Source organism: Nelusetta ayraudi, unplaced genomic scaffold (assembly GCF_046127955.1).
Source record: "Nelusetta ayraudi isolate G7.1 ecotype Tasmania unplaced genomic scaffold, CSIRO-AGI_Nayr_v1 ptg000165l, whole genome shotgun sequence".
In the NCBI taxonomy this organism is placed as follows: Eukaryota; Metazoa; Chordata; class Actinopteri; order Tetraodontiformes; family Monacanthidae; genus Nelusetta; species Nelusetta ayraudi.
In genome coordinates, this window is record NW_027466215.1 from 147,760 (window position 1) to 167,948 (window position 20,189).

General features: G+C 48.5%; 1 protein-coding gene across 2 annotated transcripts in view; it reads right to left on the reverse strand.

Moving 5' to 3' along the window:
- The window catches only part of LOC142880287 (glutamate receptor ionotropic, delta-1-like), a 206,504-nt gene that overhangs the window by 61,648 nt on the left and 124,667 nt on the right, over window positions 1–20,189 (reverse strand). For both annotated transcript variants that reach the window (XM_076014089.1, XM_076014090.1), the window contains exon 3: window positions 11,690–11,974. In XM_076014089.1, coding sequence (XP_075870204.1) covers window positions 11,690–11,974 — 285 coding nt within the window. The remainder of the gene's footprint in view (window positions 1–11,689; window positions 11,975–20,189) is intronic.

Here is a 20,189-nt window from a genome sequence, read left to right on the forward strand (position 1 = left end):
GTGGACCAGAGGGAGAAGGAGAAGAATGTCGGTGGAGAATGTTAGGAGGAGAAGACGGTAGACCAGACGTGGGCAAACTGTGGCCTGCGGGCCACGTGCGGCCCGTTGGGCTTTTTAATCCGGCCCGCCAAACTTAAGGACATGATATTAATAGTGAGTCAGTCATAAAATAGCTGTATTTCAAATACAGACACCATTTTCATAGACATTAAAGCACGTTTTCTACATATGCCATGATATTATTTTTTTCTCATAAGAGGTGGGTCACCAAAACACCCCATCCACCTGCTGCTCCGGCCCCTATGTCACATTTTTGAACCCATTGTGTCCCACCAGTCAAAAAGTTTGTCCACCCCTTCAGTAGACAGACGGCAGTTTGGGGTTGGAGACTGAGAGAGGTTGACCTGGCTAAACGAAGGTCAACCTCTCTCAGCTTCCACCCCCAACCTGTCTTATGTCTGCTATATTTCACAAAGTATCTTCTGGTTTTTGTGTTTCCAAAAAGGCTTCAAGACGACTTTATTTTTTAACATTCTTTTCTCCTGAAACAAGATGTGACAAAACACCGCGCTCACTCCTGCCTCTCGGCCTCCACGGGCTTTTACTGGATATGAGACTACAGGCAGGTGTTGCTTTCCCTCGAGAGCTTTGCGTGTGTGTGTGTGTGTGTGTGTGTGCGCGCGCGAGCCTGCACACAACAACCATTGGAAAGGAGGCTGCGCTGCAGCACAAATCAAAGGTGATGCGCGGCAGAGGGTCGACAATAAGCAGCCGCGTCCCCGCGGCGCCGCTCCTGGCCAATCATGACGCAGCGTTAAAGGGAGGTTAACCAAAATCGCTAAGGCCACATTTCCTTTCTGCATGCATAATGTGTGTGAAACTGTGCGCAGGTGTTGCTTTTCCCCCTGGAGAGGTGTGTGTGTGTGTGTGTGTGTGTGTGTGTTCTTATTCCTCTGCTGTATTACTGTGGGATTCGAGTCATTGAATTTCTAATGTTTTTCGTTTCTTTTTTTTGCATTAGCAAAAGGAAACTAGCTCGGTCGGACATATGGTAGCGCTCATGCACAAACACCAGCTCCCGCTATCACCCGGCAGTGATGTGGTTTTTCTATTTGTTCATTTCCAGATTCTCGGCGGAAGCAGTCGTGCTGAAAATCTCAGAGCAACACAACATGGCAAACATTATTTGTTTGGTGAAGTACGAACGCTACACGGCACGGATGCCACGTGAGATACTTCCCGCGTGTTTGCAGAGTCCGGCGACTCGTTTTCAGTGCAACGTAAATACAAATAAAAATGTTCAAAGGGTAGAACAAAACACGAAATTAAGGCATTCATCATGTTGAAGCATCGCCGAAGTTTCTGCTGCAGGACCCTTAGAGAACTCGTTTTCTCTTCTGTGCTTCTGGACACACACACACACACATACACACACACACACACACATACACACACAGGGACCCATTACTTTGAGCCGTGCTACTTTAAATAAAATAATGGGGAAAAATATTTACCCCCTTCTTTCTGTGCTGCAACTCAGCCACAGCTTGTGGCCATCGATCCCGACGAGTGGGACCAGCGCGCACGGTTGCATTTAATTTCGTGTAAAATATTTTATGACGCGTGCAGCCGCAGTAAAACAGAGGGGAGCTTGACTTTGGACTCGGTGTCCAAATCTGTTATCATGTTTATTTTGTTCTTCAGTCGGAAAAGCCCCGAAGTGTGTGAAAAGACCAAAAGCTGTAAAGGCGCTTCAGATTTGCTGCCAAATGTTGTATAACAAATAATAACGTCGTATTTACAGACTGTTGAAGTGGACCTTTTTTTTTTTTCATTAGCATTAAAGTGCTCATAAAAAACGATTTTAGCTTTGGTTTGGAATCTTTATTGCAACCATGCGAGAACCATAAGACCTTTCCTGGTAATTAGAGTCCAACACTGTGTCTATCTATCTATCTATCTATCTATCTATCTATCTATCTATCTATCTATCTATCTATCTATCTATCTATCGAGCAGAACCTTCAGTCTGATAAAAAAAAGCACTTTATTGCAACTTTTATTGCAAAGCCTTGTAGTTTTCTTGCAGGATGCTGTCTCATAAGAACTTGATGTGAGATGTCTTTCAATCCATGGATAACAGAATCACCTCTTTTTTTTTTTTTTTTCCTACTAACGCAGACGAGACTCATTGATTGAGTCGGAGCGGCTGGGGGGGGATTAACAACCCAGTGGCCACCTGCCCTGTGGCCCCTCTGACTGACTGAGGGGCTGCGTAAGCGGAGGTGGCGGCGGCGGGCCGATGACTCCACCGAGGTTGATTAACATCAGGGGGCGACGCGGCGCAGAAGGCCGTGAGTAAGAGCGGAGAAAATACCAAAGGTTAGCGGCGACTCACATTTAGGAGTGACATCAGCAAAGGCGATAGGCCACCGTGTGGGCAGATTAAAATTAATAGAAAATCAGGGCCGAGCTCAAGGGGACTGAATAAAAAGGAGGGCAAATGAGGAATGCACTTCCCGCCTTCGGCCCTCGGGAACGCCGGCCGGATTTCCCGCTGGGCGGCGACGAGGCGCGATGCCGCGGCCGGGTGAAATGTCTTGTCGCCGCACAGAGGACACGGAGGAAACATGCAGTGACAAGCAAACAGAGTTTTTAATGCCGCAAAGTGCTGAGGGAAAAGCGAGAAAGCGGGAGCGGCGGAGGCAGCGTTCCAGACCGCTGGACAACTTTTCCACAGGGAGGGGACGGAGGGGCTGGAGTCGGGGGGGGGGGGGGGGGGGGGGGCAGCCACGGGAATGGACCGCGGGAAAAGAGGATTAACGTGGAATTGAAGGTCTGATTTCCTGGACATGTTTACTCTGGGCCTTAGCCGCCCAGCAAACACAAATATGTTCCTGGGGGGGGGGGGTTTAGAAACCTTAGAAAAGTTGATTCTTTTCCACCCCTCCGGCGTTGAGTATCGGCGCTCTGCACGTTTGCTTTGTGCACAACAAAGCGGCGGCAACGGCAGGAGTGCAAAAAAACAAAAAAAACAAAAAAAAAGATGAAAAGGAACCAACAACTTTGAGCTATTCTGCCGAGTCAGCATTAATCCGTCAGGTGAGAAATAAACAACAGGATCCTCGACTTTTTTTTTCTTGGGCAGAAACTTTTAGCTGAAGACGGGGAAACCAGTCAGACTTCAGTCTCTTGGGAAACACAGCAGCGATCAGTCTGTTTGTTTCTGTATCATTTGAACACCATGCAGCGGCAGAGGTCTCATCATCCTGGACCACTTCTCTCCGCACTCTGCCACGCTATCTTTGCACTCGATCTTTGTCACCTCTCCTTGTCAGCCGCCTCGCCGCTAATTAGCTGAAGGTCACCTGCATGTCGTACAGTGGCGGAGAAATCAGCGCCAACAGTCAGTCGGCCACGGTGCCGCCGAACTTCTGGTCCCAACGGAGCACGAATTCAGGCGGCACAAAGGGAGGGGGCGCACGCACACACACACACACACACACACACGCAATTATGCAGGAGCTTCTCTTCTTCTTCTCGCGTCGCTTCTTCAAATCGCCAATCGATTGTCATTACTGACTTGATACAAAAAAAAAAAAATTAAACCCCCCCCCTCTTTTTCTTTCTTTTGTGTTTCGGCGACTTACTGCACGAGGAGCCGCCTCCCACTTGGAAGCGGGCCGGCGTTAATCAGCCCCCCCCCCCCTCGTCCTCTCTTTAACGAAGGCCCATCGCTCGCTCGCTCGCTCGGCGCAGGGGCGGGCGGAGACAGGCGTAGCGGCTCCACGTTCATCAGCGAGCTCGTGTTAACCGGGGCCGGACCTGCCAAGGAGCCGCGTTCAAGATCGACCCGCCTTTCACATTTGCTGTAATCGCGCCTGGCTCGTCCTTTATGCTCGTCTTTGTTACGATAAAAAAAATGACAGGGGGGAAGAGAGGAGGAGGGTGGGAGTGTGTCGGCGGGGTGGGGGCTTTTGTTTGTGAGATGCCTCCCCGCCGCTTGGCCCGACCGACCGACCGACCGACCGACCGATCAATCGATCGCTCGCTGCATCACAAACCGACGGGCCAGAGTGCTGCGCAAGCACGACTCACAGCGGTTTTTGCCCCTCATTTTCCCCCCCGCAAAAAAAAAAAACTTCCGTCCGCCGACAGGCTTCCCCGCTTCAGGCATAAGGGGGCGGGTCTTATGCCTCGCAGTCGCCGCGCTATAATCGCCTCCCACTTCCCGAAGGAACCGCGACGGCTTATGAAGGCGATTGATTCCTGGGTTCACTGGGGGGGGGGGAGGAGCGGTGAGGCATGGTGGAGATTATGCAGGAGCTTCTCTTCTTCTTCTCGCGTCGCTTCTTCAAATCGCCAATCGATTGTCATTACTGACTTGATACAAAAAAAAAAAAATTAAACCCCCCCCTCTTTTTCTTTCTTTTGTGTTTCGGCGACTTACTGCACGAGGAGCCGCCTCCCACTTGGAAGCGGGCCGGCGTTAATCAGCCCCCCCCCCCTCGTCCTCTCTTTAACGAAGGCCCATCGGGGGGGGGGTGAAGTAAAATGAAGTGTGGGAGACGGGGAGGGGACGGAGGAGAGGGAACTTGTTTACATAACGCAGCCTCGTGTGTGCTGCGGATGCACGGAGGGGTCGGGAAGTCGGGATGAATCAGCGACGCCGGAACACTTGAGTACACCCAGACACACTCCTACCCCCCGGGGATGGGGGCGGGGGGGGAGTTGTGACGTGCCGGCTGTTTGAGCCGTAATAAAGCGACTCAGCTCGTCCCGTTCTGCCACCGTCTGGTGTCGCTCAATTCACCCCCCCCCCCCACCCCTTAAAAAACAAAACAAACACACAATAAAAAACAAAAGACAGTGCGATTCCTCGCTGGCGGAGCCACATTCCGGGCATGTGCAGCCGGCGCCGCCGTTGCCTTTTTGGCTGTTGTACCCTCATGACCACCGGCCTCTTTCACGGCCTCGTCGCCGCCACCAGCTGACGCAGCAGCGCCTTATCTCGCTGCATCATGCGCGCTGCCCGTGGTCACTCCGCGTAGCGATCGATACAAAAAGACCTCGCCATGCGACGAGCTAGCCGTCACTTTAGCCTGGCTGGGTGAGTCACCAAATTCCATTAACCTCCACTAGCTCAGGTAAGTGGCATTCACCCAGGTAAGAGCAGGCTCGCTGTCACGTAAGCTGCCCTGCGAGGGGAAAGCCCCTGAGTTGCCGTGCTAGGCTAGCTTGTTAGCCGTAACAATGCACAATGCAGGTCTCTGTTTTTTTGTGTGTGCTCGTAGGAGCTTTAAATATCAAATGTGTAAAGACAAAAAGGTAGAAGAAGCCATTGGTAGTGATGATGGCTGCTAGACCCTGAGAGGCACACGGCAGCTGATGACTGCGGCTGAGGACCGAGCCACTGGTGGTGGAACACGACTGCGACAGAGTCGTAGCTGCAGCCTCCTCGCGCGCCGCAGTCCTCCAGCAAAACCTCAGCAGGGCTGTATGATGATGATAGTAAAAGAAAACTCTTCTTTTGCACCATCCACAGGATCTAAAGGATTAATCCAGCTGCCTTTTATTGTGAGACAGAGAAGCAACAATATCGAAACCCCACCATGCTGCTGCTGATACTTCAATGTCACCACCACAATGGAATACTTGGAACGATGCTTCGAGGTGGAAAAAACAGACAAAGACTCGACAGAAAGTGCAACTGAGATTTACCCAGCGATGTTTGCACGTTGCATATTTTCAGAATAAGAGCGCTGAAGCATTAAAGTGCGAGCGTCTGCACGTCTCCTACGCTGTTTGTTGACTCGGGAATCGAAAATTCTTCCACTCGATTTGAAAATCTCTTTAGTTTTTCACCCTTCGTGGCTTCAGCCTCACTTCATTACCTTACAAAACAGAACTCAGTGTCTTGCTATAAATTCCCCAGATCGCCTTTTACTACTTGTTTGCTATTCGCTTATTTGTTGTTGTTGTTGTTGTTGTTGTTGTTTTGCCTGCAGATCTCTGCTGCTGTCCCTACTGCAGTTCACTGTTTGTATGTTTATTTTTTTCTTAATAGGCAAGGCTCTCCTCATCTGACTCCAGGTTCTATGCAAACAAGGCCTTGTGCAAATGTTGGGTCGTCTTTTGTAACTCTGGAGGAAGTTGACTTTTTGCCCGACTAGTGAGTCGAGTTTTGTTCTTATATAAGCTTTGAATCGAAATATTAAAACAATTCCCTATGTGTGTGTGTGTGTGTGTGTGTGTGTGTGTGTGTGTGTGTGTGTGTGTGTGTGTGTGTGTGTGTGTGTGTGTGCGTGTGTGTGTGCATTAAACACACGGATTTAAACTTTCTCACAGTCAAACTGAAATAAATGCTGCCGCTCCTGCTGCTTAGCCTCGACTTAACTCATCACTTCCTGCATTTATTTCTCCAAATGCTGAGTATTACCGCCACAGATCTGCAGAACATCCAGGCAGTGCTGCAGGTCACCGTAGCAGTGCCGCTTCACAGCAGGCGCCAAGGCTTTTTTTTTTTTCTTTTTTTTTTTTTAATTTGACCGTGCCGCCATGAGGTTCCTAATTAGCGGCTACAATCCTCAATTTAATGACGGCAGAGTGGAGCGGTGCGCGGCGCCAGCTCAAATGTCAGCCGCGCCGACTTTGTAGCGCCTAATTTAGCTTCAAACACACACAAAAAAGGAGGCGGGGGGGGGGGGGGTTGGGAGGGTTGGGGAGGGGGGTGGTGGTGGCTTTTTGTTGGAGCCGCTGCTGCCGCTTCCATCCATTATCTTCCCCCTGCAGCGCCTGCAGCCTTCAGCCACGCTGGGTCGTCCTCAGATGAGTCAGCGTAAAGGTAAATGGCAATGGCAAATCAACACCGAGGCTCTGCTGCTTCGTATCCACCCAGTGTTGGGAAGCAAATATGAGAAATACCAACACGGTAAGCAGGACGCTCTGTGGGTATCTTTGTCTTTTGGAATAAATCAGCTTTTTCTTTCAGTACTCACATTAAAATGATGCAGATCTGTCTCGAGGTGCGGTCTGAATGTGCAAAACACACAAACTATTTCAGCTTTTGCTCTGTCTGTCTGTGTGCATGCGCTCGCCGCGTTTGACGAGTTGTTTTAAGTCCAACGAGATAAACAACGCGTGCACAAAAATGAGACAGTCAGAGGAATGCGGCCTTGTGAAGCTCCCTGCCTTAAAGAACGAGACGTAATTGGTCTTGTTAACTTGTCAAACTCTCAAATGAGGCACAAACAAATAAAAAAAAGAAGAAGAAGAATAAAACCCCCTCAGTCGTCTTGCAGCAGCTCCTGGTCCAGTCGAGACGAATCCCTCCGTTCTGCCGCTCGACTCAGGCTGTTAGCCGTCCACCCTCGAGTCACAGTCCACATTAAAAATGCTCGGAATAACCTCCGTTGCGCCGGGCGCCGGAGGGGAGAGCGAATTTCACAATTCTCAAAAGACGAGGCCGCCGCACAAAAAGATTCGGAGACCGAACGCGATGCGGTTCAGACGAGCAGTTGCAAAAAAAAAAAAAAAGAAGAAGTGATTGTTTCTCTGCCCAGAAGGAGCAGAAGAAGCAGTGAGCCGCTCATCCTCAAGTCTTTGTTTGCCAGATTTTTCAGATGCCGTAGAGAAGTATATCATAAGTTAAAGACTTAAGTAATAGTCAATAACATATTTTGGAAGCATGTGATTCCTTTGCCGTTTGATGTCACTGCAGAGAAATGCGATGAGCCATTAAAATTGACTTTTTTTTTTTATAATTATTTTGATAATAAACCAAATGTTTTATATGGTTTCTGTGCATGGCCTCCAGTCCTCAGTGTGCTCCAGCGTCTGGCTGACACAGAGGCGCAACACACACACAGTCAATGGTAACTCGCACAATGACGAGAATAGACGCAACAGCTCTGGCAACACACGACTGGTGCAAATCTGAGCATCCTCTGTCCCCGGTTGTCAAGGCGGCTCGGATCCAGATCACAAAAACAGATCCTGCTGCTTCGCGACCACAAACTCAACCCCAATAATATAATTACAAGACGGGGCTGAGACTCCACCCAAGTCTGCACTGCCGGCTGCTCTCTCACAGCGGCGTGTCAACACACATCTTCTGTTTCTCTCACTCACGGCTGCTGCCTGCCAGCCAGCCAGCCAGCCAGCCAGCCAGCTAGCCAGCAAGCTAGCCAGCCAGCCAGCAAGCTAGTCAGCCAGCCAGCCAGCCAGCCAGCCAGCCAGCCAGCCAGCGGGAAACAGAACGCTCAATACTGTTGTTTTTCCTTTACCTATTTATGTTCTTAAGACAGAAGGAGTTTCTGATGCAACCTAAACAGGGAGGTCGGTGCTCGATACACAGGAGAGCGGAAGAGAAACAGAACAAGTGTCGGAGAAAAAAAAAAGATGTTTCGTGTCGAACAAAAGCTAAACAAAGGCGGCACAATCCAATAAGTCAATGAGGACGACGCGGAGCGGAATATGGCAGCCGCTTAAAGAACCCGTCGGAGGAATGTGATCGTATAGTCGATAGTTCTGCCTCTGCATCTGCTGAAGAAAAGAGGGGGGGAGGGGGTCGATTCCAGATAAGACGTCGGAGAAACAGATCAGACAGGCAGAGATGGTTCAGAAGAAAAAAAAACAGTGAGGAGAAACTGGCCCCAAACCCCGGGCAAAAAAAAAAACAAGCAGACGTGAGCTGCCAACAAGCAGGACTGATATTCAAGGAATCTGCAGCAATCTCTCATAACACCTTCACAAAAAAAAACGAGTGTTCCACCTGAATTGGTATGAGGGTGTTTTTTTTTTCTTCTTCCACAGGAAAAACCAGGGACTCTCTCTGTTCCTGATGAATTTGTTCAATATTTGAACCTTTTGAGGAACCTGCAGACGCAGTGTCGAAGGCTACACTCGGCAAATAAAAATAGGAGTAATAATAACAAAACAAATCAAAGCAGCGGCTGCTGTTGGAAAGAGCGGATCCATTTCAGAGAAGCAGTGGGAGGAACATACATTAGCACAGCGTTCCGCTCCGGACCGCAGCGGCAGGGCCTCCTAATGGGTCAACAAGGCACTTAAGCAAGTATGATTTCAGGAAGGGAGGATAAATAAAAGCCCTCGCTCGTATCGGATGAGATTCCTCACGCTGCAAACCTGATTTTGTTGTTGTTCTCTGCGACGGGAAAAAGAGCCCGATGCTTCCGATTCATCGCAGTTTTGAATCGAAGCGCATGTTGGAGCCGCAAAAACTCTCGTTAGCTGTAACGCAATTTGAAGCAAGCAGGCAGTTGTCGTGGGTTGAGAGAAGACTTAATTACACCCTTTCTCCTCAAGTAAAACACATTTGCTGAGTTGAGTTTTCTCTCCGCATCTTCACGCTCCACCCCCCCCCACGCTCCACCCCCCCTCAATCCACCCACTCCCAATACCTCCCTCCATCCATTAGCGACATCAGCGACTGGACCATGGATGTATAATATAAGAACTGGATACCGGACAGGCTCGTTCTGATATGCTGGCGCACCAATTATCCCAGTGGCCACTTCAGGTACTGCAACAGAAAAATCCCATTGAAAAAAAATGAACACCTTGAAATGGGCTGACAGGACGACTGTGACCTGAATCGTGTTTAATAGCAAATCTTTTTCTCTCAAAAAACAATAAAGGCCAGAAACCAGAACAGAGTTTATTCCCAGCGTGACGCCACAACGTCGCACGTGCTGCTGTGTCTCAGCCCGTTCTGATTGGCTGCGTCCTGACGTGTCTGGAAGTGATGTTCTCCAGGATTGTTCTGATTAGCCAAATAGATCATATGAGTTACAGAGGCATGATGGGAAGAGACACTACTGCGCATGCTCTATGGGCCCATGAATGCAGAAGTCCAAAACTTCTTCGGCGTATGTGAGCAACGTCATTGAAATGAATGGGCCGCCATCTTGTGATATCTCTTGCTTGGACCCTCCTCTCTTGTTAAACGAATCTCACTTCAAGCTGTGCAGCCCACCTCCCCCACTGTGTGCGTTACTGCGTATGCGTAGGTGTGTGAAGTTGTTAGCGCGAGCGCTCCTCTGTCAGAACGCTGGCCAAGCCGTCGTCCGGTGGCAGGCAGCCGTGTTCCGCCGCTAATTCAGTCAGAAAGGATCTCGGGCTAAAGACGGAGAGAGACGGGGGAGAGACGGAGTGAAAGGGTGGTGGGGGGGGGGGGCAGTTAGCGAGACAGCGACTCAATACGCCAAATCGATGGGCAGGAGGCGAGCGGCCCCGGCTGAAGGCGGACGGACAGCTGGCGCGTCAGCCGGAGCTGATAGAGGCAGATAATAGACCTGTAGCCAGGGAGGAGGGAGCGACCAGGAGGAGAAGAAGAAGGGAAAATAGAATAAGTAGGAGAAGAAAAGTGAGACGGATGCTTCTGGTTGGGGTTTTAATCGATTTTTTTTCCTGCTGTTGGGAAATAAATCCAAGGGCATGTTTTTAGAAGTGAGCGGCGCTGCAGAGCGAGCGGCTCTGAAGTCCAGGCGGCCGAGCCGACAGCTTGTGAAGGGGCGGCTGCATCCCCTCCAAGACTTGGCTCCACTTTCGGCTACATCCAGTACTACATCCAGGGAAAATAGCAACAAACAAAAAAAGAAGAAGAAGAAAAAGATTTACACTTCTTTGTAGATACGCGCTGCCAAGTGGTGAGAGGATTAGCCAACAGTGGCGAAAGTGTCAGAGGAAGAGAAGAAAAAACAAACAAACAAAAAAAAAAATTCTCCTCATCCGTCGTGCCAATCACTCCTGGATCCGTCGTCTTCGGCCTTTTCCTCTTTTCGGGCCAGACGTTGGGGGGGGCCTGGTCCTCGGCCTCGGCCTCGGGGGAGTCGTGACCAGAATAATGAAAGAGAAACTTGTGAGGCGGCGCGAAGACACAGCTGGGACACATCCTGCTTCTCCAGCCTCACAAACCAGCCAATTAGGCTGCGACTCGTCCCCGTCGCCGGGACGCTGATGGAGGCGGCAGCAGCGATGATGAGCTCTCGCTTTCAAATTTAGACTCAACTTTGATTTTTTTTTTTTTTCTTTTTCCCATCAGCTGCTGGATGGGAGGGGGAGATCTTTCATCTTGTTTTCTTAATACTGTATTCCTTCCCAACAAATTAAATCTTTGGGCCGCATTCACACCTGGACTCATCTGCTATTTTCCGAAACGGATTACTCGCTCAGAATCAATACTGCAATAGATATTTCCCCTGGGTGGGTTTTTGAGCAACAGGAGCTTGTTGGGCATCAACAACGACGGTGATGCAGATTATCGCGGCGCAGCGAGGAAGCGAAATTCAACATCTTTTGGGCAGAATTTTGGCAGATGGGGACTTTCCCCCCCCCTGACAAAACCACTCGCAAGGAGGTGAAGAAATAAAAGATAAAGAGAGTCGGGCGGCGACCCTGAGGTGGGATGTTGGATCAGCCACGCTGGCGGTTGCCAGGCAGCGAGTGTCGGTGGTGCCTGCTGCAAACACACGGCTGCAGGGTTCAAGTGGGATCCGGTCAACAGAGTTCACACAGCGCTTTGTCGAGGGTCACACAACACCAACAGCAACGTTCAAGGGATCTCCAACATCGATCCAGCAGCGACAGTTAACCCTCCCCCTCCCCCCCGCCGGTGAGTTGGTCTCGCCAACAACGAGGCCACGCCGACCTTTGACCCCGCGCTCACCGTAGTCGCTCTCGTAGAAGATGATGAACTTGTGCCAGTGCAGCTCCGACACCAGGGTGAGCAGCACCTCGTTGATGCGGACGGGCGGCCGGGCGGCCAGCGTGTAGCTCTCGCCGTCCGGGCTGGGGTTGAACTGGCAGGCGGTGCGCGGCGCCCCCTCCCCGTTCCTCTGGATGAAGAGGTGCGGGATGTGCATGGCGTCCGTCAGCGACTGCAGGGCGCTGGCGGCGGCGCAGCCGGTGGACGTGACCAGGGCGAGGATGCCCTGGTTCATCAGCTCGCAGGCTAGCGGGAGGTGGGGGGTACAGGGGGAGCAGGAGGAGGAGGAGAAAGGGTTGGGGAGGGGAGAAGAGAGGAGTCAGTTAGCTCTCAAGCAGAGTTTGATCATCACTAAGATTAGATTTATGAGATATCCGAGATTCATCAGACTGGAGGGCAGCGGTGATGTCACGCTTCAATGAGAGACACTAGGGGGCGACCTTAACTCTTTTTAATTATTGCAAAAAAACTAAAACTAAAAAATAAACACAACCAAAAAACAAACAAAAAAAAAATCACATTTCACAGATTCTACAGAGATGTTTTGTGATCTACTGCACAGACAGAATAATTAACTCATTTTAATTACTTCCGTTTTATTGATGATCTGAGTCTGAACAATTTTAGTTCGAAAAAAAAATGACCGGATTCTCTCTGTTACATCCATCTATGACTCAACTCTTGGTCACATGATACGTTTAACACTAGATAAACCCACGAGCCAGCAAGCTAGCTAGCAACATGAGTAAGAACAAACGTCTTTGGAAGGAGGAAAAGGCCCAGTGAGGAGACAGAAGAGCCCACGACTTCCAAGAAAAAGAAAGCAATATTTAACAGACAACACCAGGAGTCCCACCATTAATACAGAAGATTCCTACGCAACAAGCCCACTCTGCTTAACATGCAGCGACCGGCTCTCTAATGAGGTAGTATTGAGTCTCTGGAGTATTGAGAAAGAATGTTAGCGAATGTTACTCATGTTATGTGGCTCACATTAAACCGGGCCGTGGTGTAATAAAGGTTGGGGGCGGGGGGGTCGCCATGATCTACTGGACTGAGATCTGACAGCTGTGGACGCTGTGGACGCAGTTAACGTCCGTTGTTGGTGAAAAGCAGACTTTTCCCGAGCCCGTCTGGTTCTAAAGAAACAGCACTGAGTTAATCTGCAACAAACAAGATTAAGACCAGAGACTCGCAGCCTTGTAACGTCTGGTCTGAGCCTCCCCGCTGCCGCCGCCGCTCCCCAACTCTTGCTGTGATATTAGAATTAAATCCTCCTCAGACGCGTCAACACGTCTGCTGACACGAGACGTCTGATACACGCAGAACATTTGACATCATTAGTGCGTCTGACACCGAGCTAAACGCCCGTTTCAGTCTAAACACGGTGATAATCCGGCACGAGGGGCGGAGTCGCCCGCGATCAAGAATCAAATACGCCACAAGCAGGCAATTTAAGAGAAGCGAAAAAGAGGAACGAACGGATCTGAACTCGCGGCGTTGTTCGCTGCACAATTGTGTTTCTGACGGTGACGGTCCAATTTGCATTTGACAAAACGAATAGAAAAAAAAGGAAACGCTTAAAATTCAGGTCACTGCTTCTCAAACAGCAGCGGCTATTATGATTTCCGGAATAAACAGCTGAGCCTATTGTACAGAGCAGCAATTAAACCTCCCCTCGCTGCATTTTAAATAGCGGACCGCCTTTTCATTACATATATATATATATATATGAATAATTAAAATAAGAAAAAATACATACATCATAATACAATAAAAACAGAAAAAAAAAAGTTGTTTCAGCCAATGAGTTTTAAGGGAGGGAACGAATGCCGATGTGGGAAGAAGTGCGTGGAAGACGGAGGGTGATAAGAGAGGATGTAAAATGGAGCCATACTAGGTGTGTGTGTGTGTGTGTGTATGTGTGTGTGTGTGTGTGAGAGAGGAGGGGTTGTTACAGCAGAGAGAGAGAGAGAGAGAGAGAGAGAGAGAGAGAGAGTGGGGACTATTATTGTGACAAATGATGTTTCATCGGCCGACTGCAAGCACAGGACTACATTAAGGCTCCGTAAATCACAGGCACAGGAGCCACTAAATAACAGTAAAGAGCAGCAGGGACGTCAGGCGGCAGCTGCAGCTGCAGCTGCAGCAGCAGCAGAACGAGGACGAGGACGAGGACGAGCGGAGCGCAAGGTAACGGTGAAAAAAAGGATTAGTGTGGATGATTGTAGCTGAATGAATCCTCTGGAGGGAGGGGGGGGGGGTAGCATCACCCAAAGTCTTCCTCATCTCTTTCTCTTCACCGCACGGTTGTGTGGGAGCGACGCGCGGAGCCTCGTATCGAGGCCCACGTACCGACGCGGCCGCTGCCAAAATACCACAACATCGCAACATCGTTCAGGGCCGTTTCAGTGGGAAGTTGCAAAAAAATAAAAAGTGGACCACAATCACTAACGCTGCTTCAGATCTGGAGCCAGATCTGGCCGATGGAGGCGGGGTCAGGTTTTTATTTTCTGGTTTGTGTGGTTGTTTTGTTTGGGGAGGGGGAGCTCACAAAGCGCTGCAACCTTGCTGCTGCTGCTGCTGCTGCTGCTGCTGCAGAGAAGGAGGCTCCACTAAGTTACGACGAAGGAGAGGCGAAGGAAGCAAGAGAGAAGCCACAGGGAGGACAAATGCTGGATGGATTTCACGGTGGTTCGTGATGAGTCATCCACACACATACACACACACACACACACGCGCGCGCGCACGCGCGCACGCGCGCGCACACACACACACACACACACACACACACACACCAGGTTTTTAGGTTTTAGGGGGATTTTTTTGAGCCCCTTGTTAGAGGGACGACCCCCTGAGTCCGACTTTCTGTGCGTGTCCTGTCAATTCAAGTGTGTAAAATTTGGCCTGATTCCTGATTTTTAAATTGGTGAAAGTTCGATATACTGCCCATAAATACCTTATTAACAGTGTATAATCACAGAATACTAAAAGTAGTTTGGTTTGCCAGTTAGCTGCCATCTTGCACCGCCATATCGTTAGCCTAGTAGCAAAATTGCCAAAAAGTCATTTTTTGGCGAAATTGTGAAAACTGAAAAAAAAATACCAATGTGCTTGCTAAAAAAAAATTTTTTTTCTTGTTTTCCAAAAACATTTAAATATGACTACTAAGGCGAATATGTTATCAGGCTAACAATATTTCTAAGGAAGCCTGGTGTGGACAATCCAGCTGCCTGACAGGGATTATTTAGGGTGAATGCGCGCGTCTTCAAATATACCAACAAAGAAGAAAGTTTGTTTTTTATTGTTGTTGCTGGTCACATTTTAATGTTCAGCCCTTCAGGGCCCCAACGGCAGAATGAGGACGACCGAGTTGCACTGCAACTCCCACGACTTTGAGCGGAGATCCAGGAAAACGTTGACTTTGCAGCCGCTCCTACTTTGACTTTTTAAACAATGCCACCTCGTCGCTCGCGCTGGCCGAGGCTGCGGCGCGGACGCAGCCGTTGTTGGCTTTGGATAATGGATTCTGACCAAGCGAAAAACCCCCGCTGACAGGAGGCGGCGGCGCTCCGCAGTCATTGCCAAAGATGATAATGGCGGAATAATGGCTCTTAAATGTTCCCCCAGAAGTGGACTGAGCCCATCACTCACTTCCTGCCAGCAACCTGACACTGAATGACATCATTTTTTACAGTTCATATTCAGACGCCAACGAGAGAGAGAGAGAGAGAGGGGGGAAAAAAAGCTTCCGCTGCCTTGATAACGGGCAGCTTGAGGCGCACTGAGAGCGCCGCTGTGCTCTGCGTCACGTGGCGACGGGCTGAGCTGGGTTCTGACTGGATTCTACTGGTTTGAACCCGGCCACCGCAACGGTCAGTCATCTCACCGAGATGCAAAACCGTCTGTGGCCCATTCGGACTGGCGGACTAAACCACGCCGTCACAAACCACCAGCAGCAGCAGCAGCAGCAGGCCCCGGGCTGAGGGGAGACACTGCCGGGCTTTTTCTGTTTCCCACCGAGTGGTGATGATGTCACCGGCGGATTGCCCCGGAATGGCAGAGCCGGAGGGGAGACGAGGCGCGGCGAGGCAAGCCGCCGCTGTGAGTTCTGCATAAATGGGGTCTGCCTCGGCGGTTCTTCACTGCGACTGAAGACGCTTTCATTGACTTTCCTCTGAGTCACAGCAGCATCCTGGGAGCCGGAGGAGAGTCACCAGACAGCGTTCCGCCCTGTGGCAGCTCCTCTGTATTCCTGATCTAATTCAATCATCACGTCTTTTTCCAATGGGGGACTTATTCATCATCATCATCATCATTATTATTATCATTATTATTATTATTATTATTATTATTATTATTATTATTATTATTATTATTATCGTTGTTGTTGTTGTTGTTGTTCTGGTTCTTATTATTGAGAATGAAACACTAGCCGCCTCGTGATTGGCTGCAGCTTTCAAGATGGTACTTGACTTGGCACAAGAGCACAATTAATTCCCCTGCACACAACCTACCCTGACAACATAACTGCCTCTAATGGTCTAAATAATAAGGTCAAACACAGCACATTTGGGAAGGCTGCAATTATTGACCGCCGTGTGGGTGAAAGCGGGGAACAAAAAAAAGTATTATTAATGTTTCAGTTTGAAGAAATGTCACAGTTTGGTGCTTGGCAGCGTGAGGGTTTGTTTACTGACTGAGGATCCGACTGGAGCCCAGGCGATTGGCTGGTTTTTCCCTCATCCATCCACTTCCTGTTGTCCTGCACCGCTGGCAACAACAACCATTTCCACTCACACTCACACAGACGATTCAGAGTTGCCAAACACAACAAACTCCAAACTCGGTGTAAACTCCGTGCAAACTGACAACACCCCCCCCCCCCTCCCCCCAGAGCCCGGGACTCCAACCTGCAACCTTCTGGCAGTGAGGCATCAGTGCAAACCGCTACGCTGCTGCTTCCCCCTGATCATGAATGCGCTCTTCATCACCAGAACGAGGGCAGTAAAAGAAGAACTCCGTTGTAAACCGCGGCCGCTCGGCTTTTTTAAAGTGCAGTGATCCTTCGCTCGCAGTGAATCATCCCATCACAATGCGTCGCTTCCTCGCTCACTCTGTCTGCCTGCTTCTATTCGGAGGGAGATAAAAATCTGCGGCCTTCTCTGCAGCTCCCCTGCTGCCAAACAAAGATAAGCCTCCGCGACCCACGTCAGTACTATTGACGGCGAGGCCGCCCCTGTCGTCTCGACTCCGGAGACGGGTTTTCGACAAATGACAACGTTGACGGGTGAGGGGGCGGAGCCAGACGGAGACATTGGTTTTGCTCACAAATGATCAACGACTAACGTCAAGGAAACGCAGAATGCTACTTGTACTGTCGACATGATTCAAATGATTTAAGAACAAAATATATAGATATATACACACAGACATATAGAAAAGTTATATGTAGTTATATACTGTTTATGGTTATTTTTTTTTAAACAAAACTAGACATTCAGGCTGCATTTGTAAATAAGAATCTGTTCTTAATTGCTTGCCTGAAAAAATAAAGGTTCAATAAAATAAATAAAAAATATATTTTATTGACAATTTCTTCGTCCAAAGATATAAACTGATAAACTGATGCAGCATTAAACACAGCAACAAGTTAAAACGAGTAGACAAATTCTACATCATGTACAGTGAAACAACAACTTAAAGGACCTGCAACCCTCTACAACCCGCTGGAGTATCTTGAATACACTTTGCAAGCTAGTTGAACATAACAAAACTCGCCTCTTTCATTTAGGTCTTAAATTATTCAACAATATTTTGATCCCGCAGTTCCGTTGCATAAACAAACAGTAATTCCGACAAACTCCATTCTTCTGTGTGTGTTTTGAGTCGTGCGACGTATCTTTGCTTCCAAGGGCGATGGCTCCTGAATTTAATAGTAAAGCCACTTATTGTGCACTTTGCGTCTCTCTAATAGCCGAGGTGGCGCCACTTGCCTGTAAATAATTCACCCCGATGCGGCTGCGTAAGTGCAAGACTTTGCCTTTTGTGTTTGTTTAACCACACACTAACTCTACTTTTTTCTCTGACTAGTTCTGCCCTTCGCCTGAGGGCACAGAATGCCTTTGCAGACAAATAGATAAAAAAAGAAATCATCAGGTTGCGTCTTTTTTTCTGTTGTATTATTAAGTGGGAAAAAAAGGACGATACTGTTGTTTTGCCTTGTGCGATATTCAAGTGACAGCAAAGCCAAACAGTAAAAAACGTGCTCGGCACAAAATGTTTGTCAGTTTGGTCTAAAGGTTAATGTTGGTTTATGCATAGGGCTCTTTAATGTAGGAGCTGCGATCAATCACTTAAAAACAACAATAAACAATATTGAAAATTGCTGTGGTTAATGTATTGTGAAGAGGACGGCGGCTGCAGCCTGCCAACCAACTCCTTGTGAGCGTTTTTTTTTCTTCTTCTTTTTTTTTGTTGTTGTCGTCCGTTTGTCGCTAAAGGTCTTTGGGACCTCGGAGAATAGCTTGACCTACTGCAGCTGAATCCCCTTCTCAGATGTTCAGTAAACACACTAACGGAAACAAAATGGGACCGGACAGAAACTCCACTCTGGGGAGACACATCCGGTAGAAAATATTAAGAAAGATTCATCAGCCTCCAAACAGCTACCCACCAAAAAGCCTTCACCATCATAAACTATAACTGTAAAACTGATGTCTGTCTGATATGTATTTTGCCTCTTTTTTTTTTTTTTTACCATTCTTGCCATCATCTCTGGGTTTTTAAACAATTTAACAATTTATTGATTATTAATTCACTAATTCTAATAGATGGACTTGAATTAGACCTGCTCATGGAAAATACTGCATTTAAATCCGCCCACGCTCTCACCCCCTCACCCATTAGGGAAACAGAATTGCAGATTTAAGACGAGCCAATCGGATTTTGCCATTATGGCTGGAACCCCAGCTACCTGTTTGAAACTCCCGTCTTTGGTCAACACTAAACCCCGCCCCTTTTACTCATGAAGCATGCTCATTGGTCCGCTCATACTCCAACCCTATGGCAATGACCCAGTGTGTTGGAATTAGCAGCATTTGATAGTAAGAAACTCCTGACAGCTGCTGTGACGTCAGGGTCTGGCAATGACTTCTCGCCTATACGTAAACATTTTTTTTTCTTTTCACACACTGGGCATGCAAAAAAAAAGGAAGATTTTCAACAAGCGTGTGCAGGATTTCACAATATACAGTATACATGGCAGAAGAGTCAGTGGTGATGAGTGTGTCAGGGCAACGCCTGTTTGCATTTTGATATTGACTGACTTTGGAAGGTGTAATCTGAGCGAGACAAAAAAAAAATGCTCCACATTGTCTGAGCAGCAGAACTCTTGGCTTTGTTCACCATTATCACACGGACAGGCTATTTGCTTGTCGCCCAAATTAGGCCACATCTCACGCTATTTCTTTCCCGTAATGTGTCATTTTGCTCTGATATCATCTCTCGTCCTGCTCTCTGCGCAGTTTTATGGCCTATTTCCTCATTTCCACAGTCTTTATCTCTCACTCTGTCATTTTGTGGAGTTTTTTTTTCTTTTTTTCCCCCTCTCCCCGCCTCTCTCTGCCGGCTGACCTCTTCATCTCGCCCCGCATGTTCCCTCTTATCAAAAGCCCGCCTTGGCTGTTTCGCAGACCCGTCTTCATCGCGCGCAATGTGTCAGGCCGGCATCAAATATAATGAATTACAACGGGTCCATTGGTGGTGGCGGCGGTGCTCCGGCTGCCTTTGTGCTGCGGAGAATACAAGTTTAGAGGATTAAACAACATAATCCCCCCTCTTCTAAAGTCGTGTTCTTCCGAGCAGATTTGCTCTTTTTAAATCCATATTTTTACAAGGGTTTTTAAAAAATAAATCCATATATATATATATATATATAGGTATATATAGAAATTAATAGGAGAAGGAATCAATTCTGGGGGAGAGTTACGATTTAAATGAAATCAGTCAGTAGGTGCTTGGGGGTCCAAATGGACACCGTGCACGTGGAGCCGCCTCCTGTCTTCTTCCAGCCTCTCGCTCCGGAATGACCGGGAACACATGTGGTTTATGTGATAACATTATGAAGAGGTGATTGAGGGGTGGAGCAATGTAACTGCTCAAAGTGCCCCAGCGATTTGTACTTCATCCCCTGACACCTCGCACAGACAAGTTTCTAAATTCTCCTGGCAGCAGTTGACTTGGGAAGTTGACTCAATCTGCAGCCGCTAATGATTCCGCAGCAACATTAGACACTTTGCAGTGCCGCAAGGTTTTTTTTTTTTTTTTTTTTTTTTCTCACAGTGGCAGGGAACATCAGTGTTTGGTCCTGGGAGGTCGAGAAAAATTAAATGTGTAACAACCAGGACGGCGGGGGAAATACATTAGGAAGTTAGTCTAATGTAGCCCTTCTTATGGGATA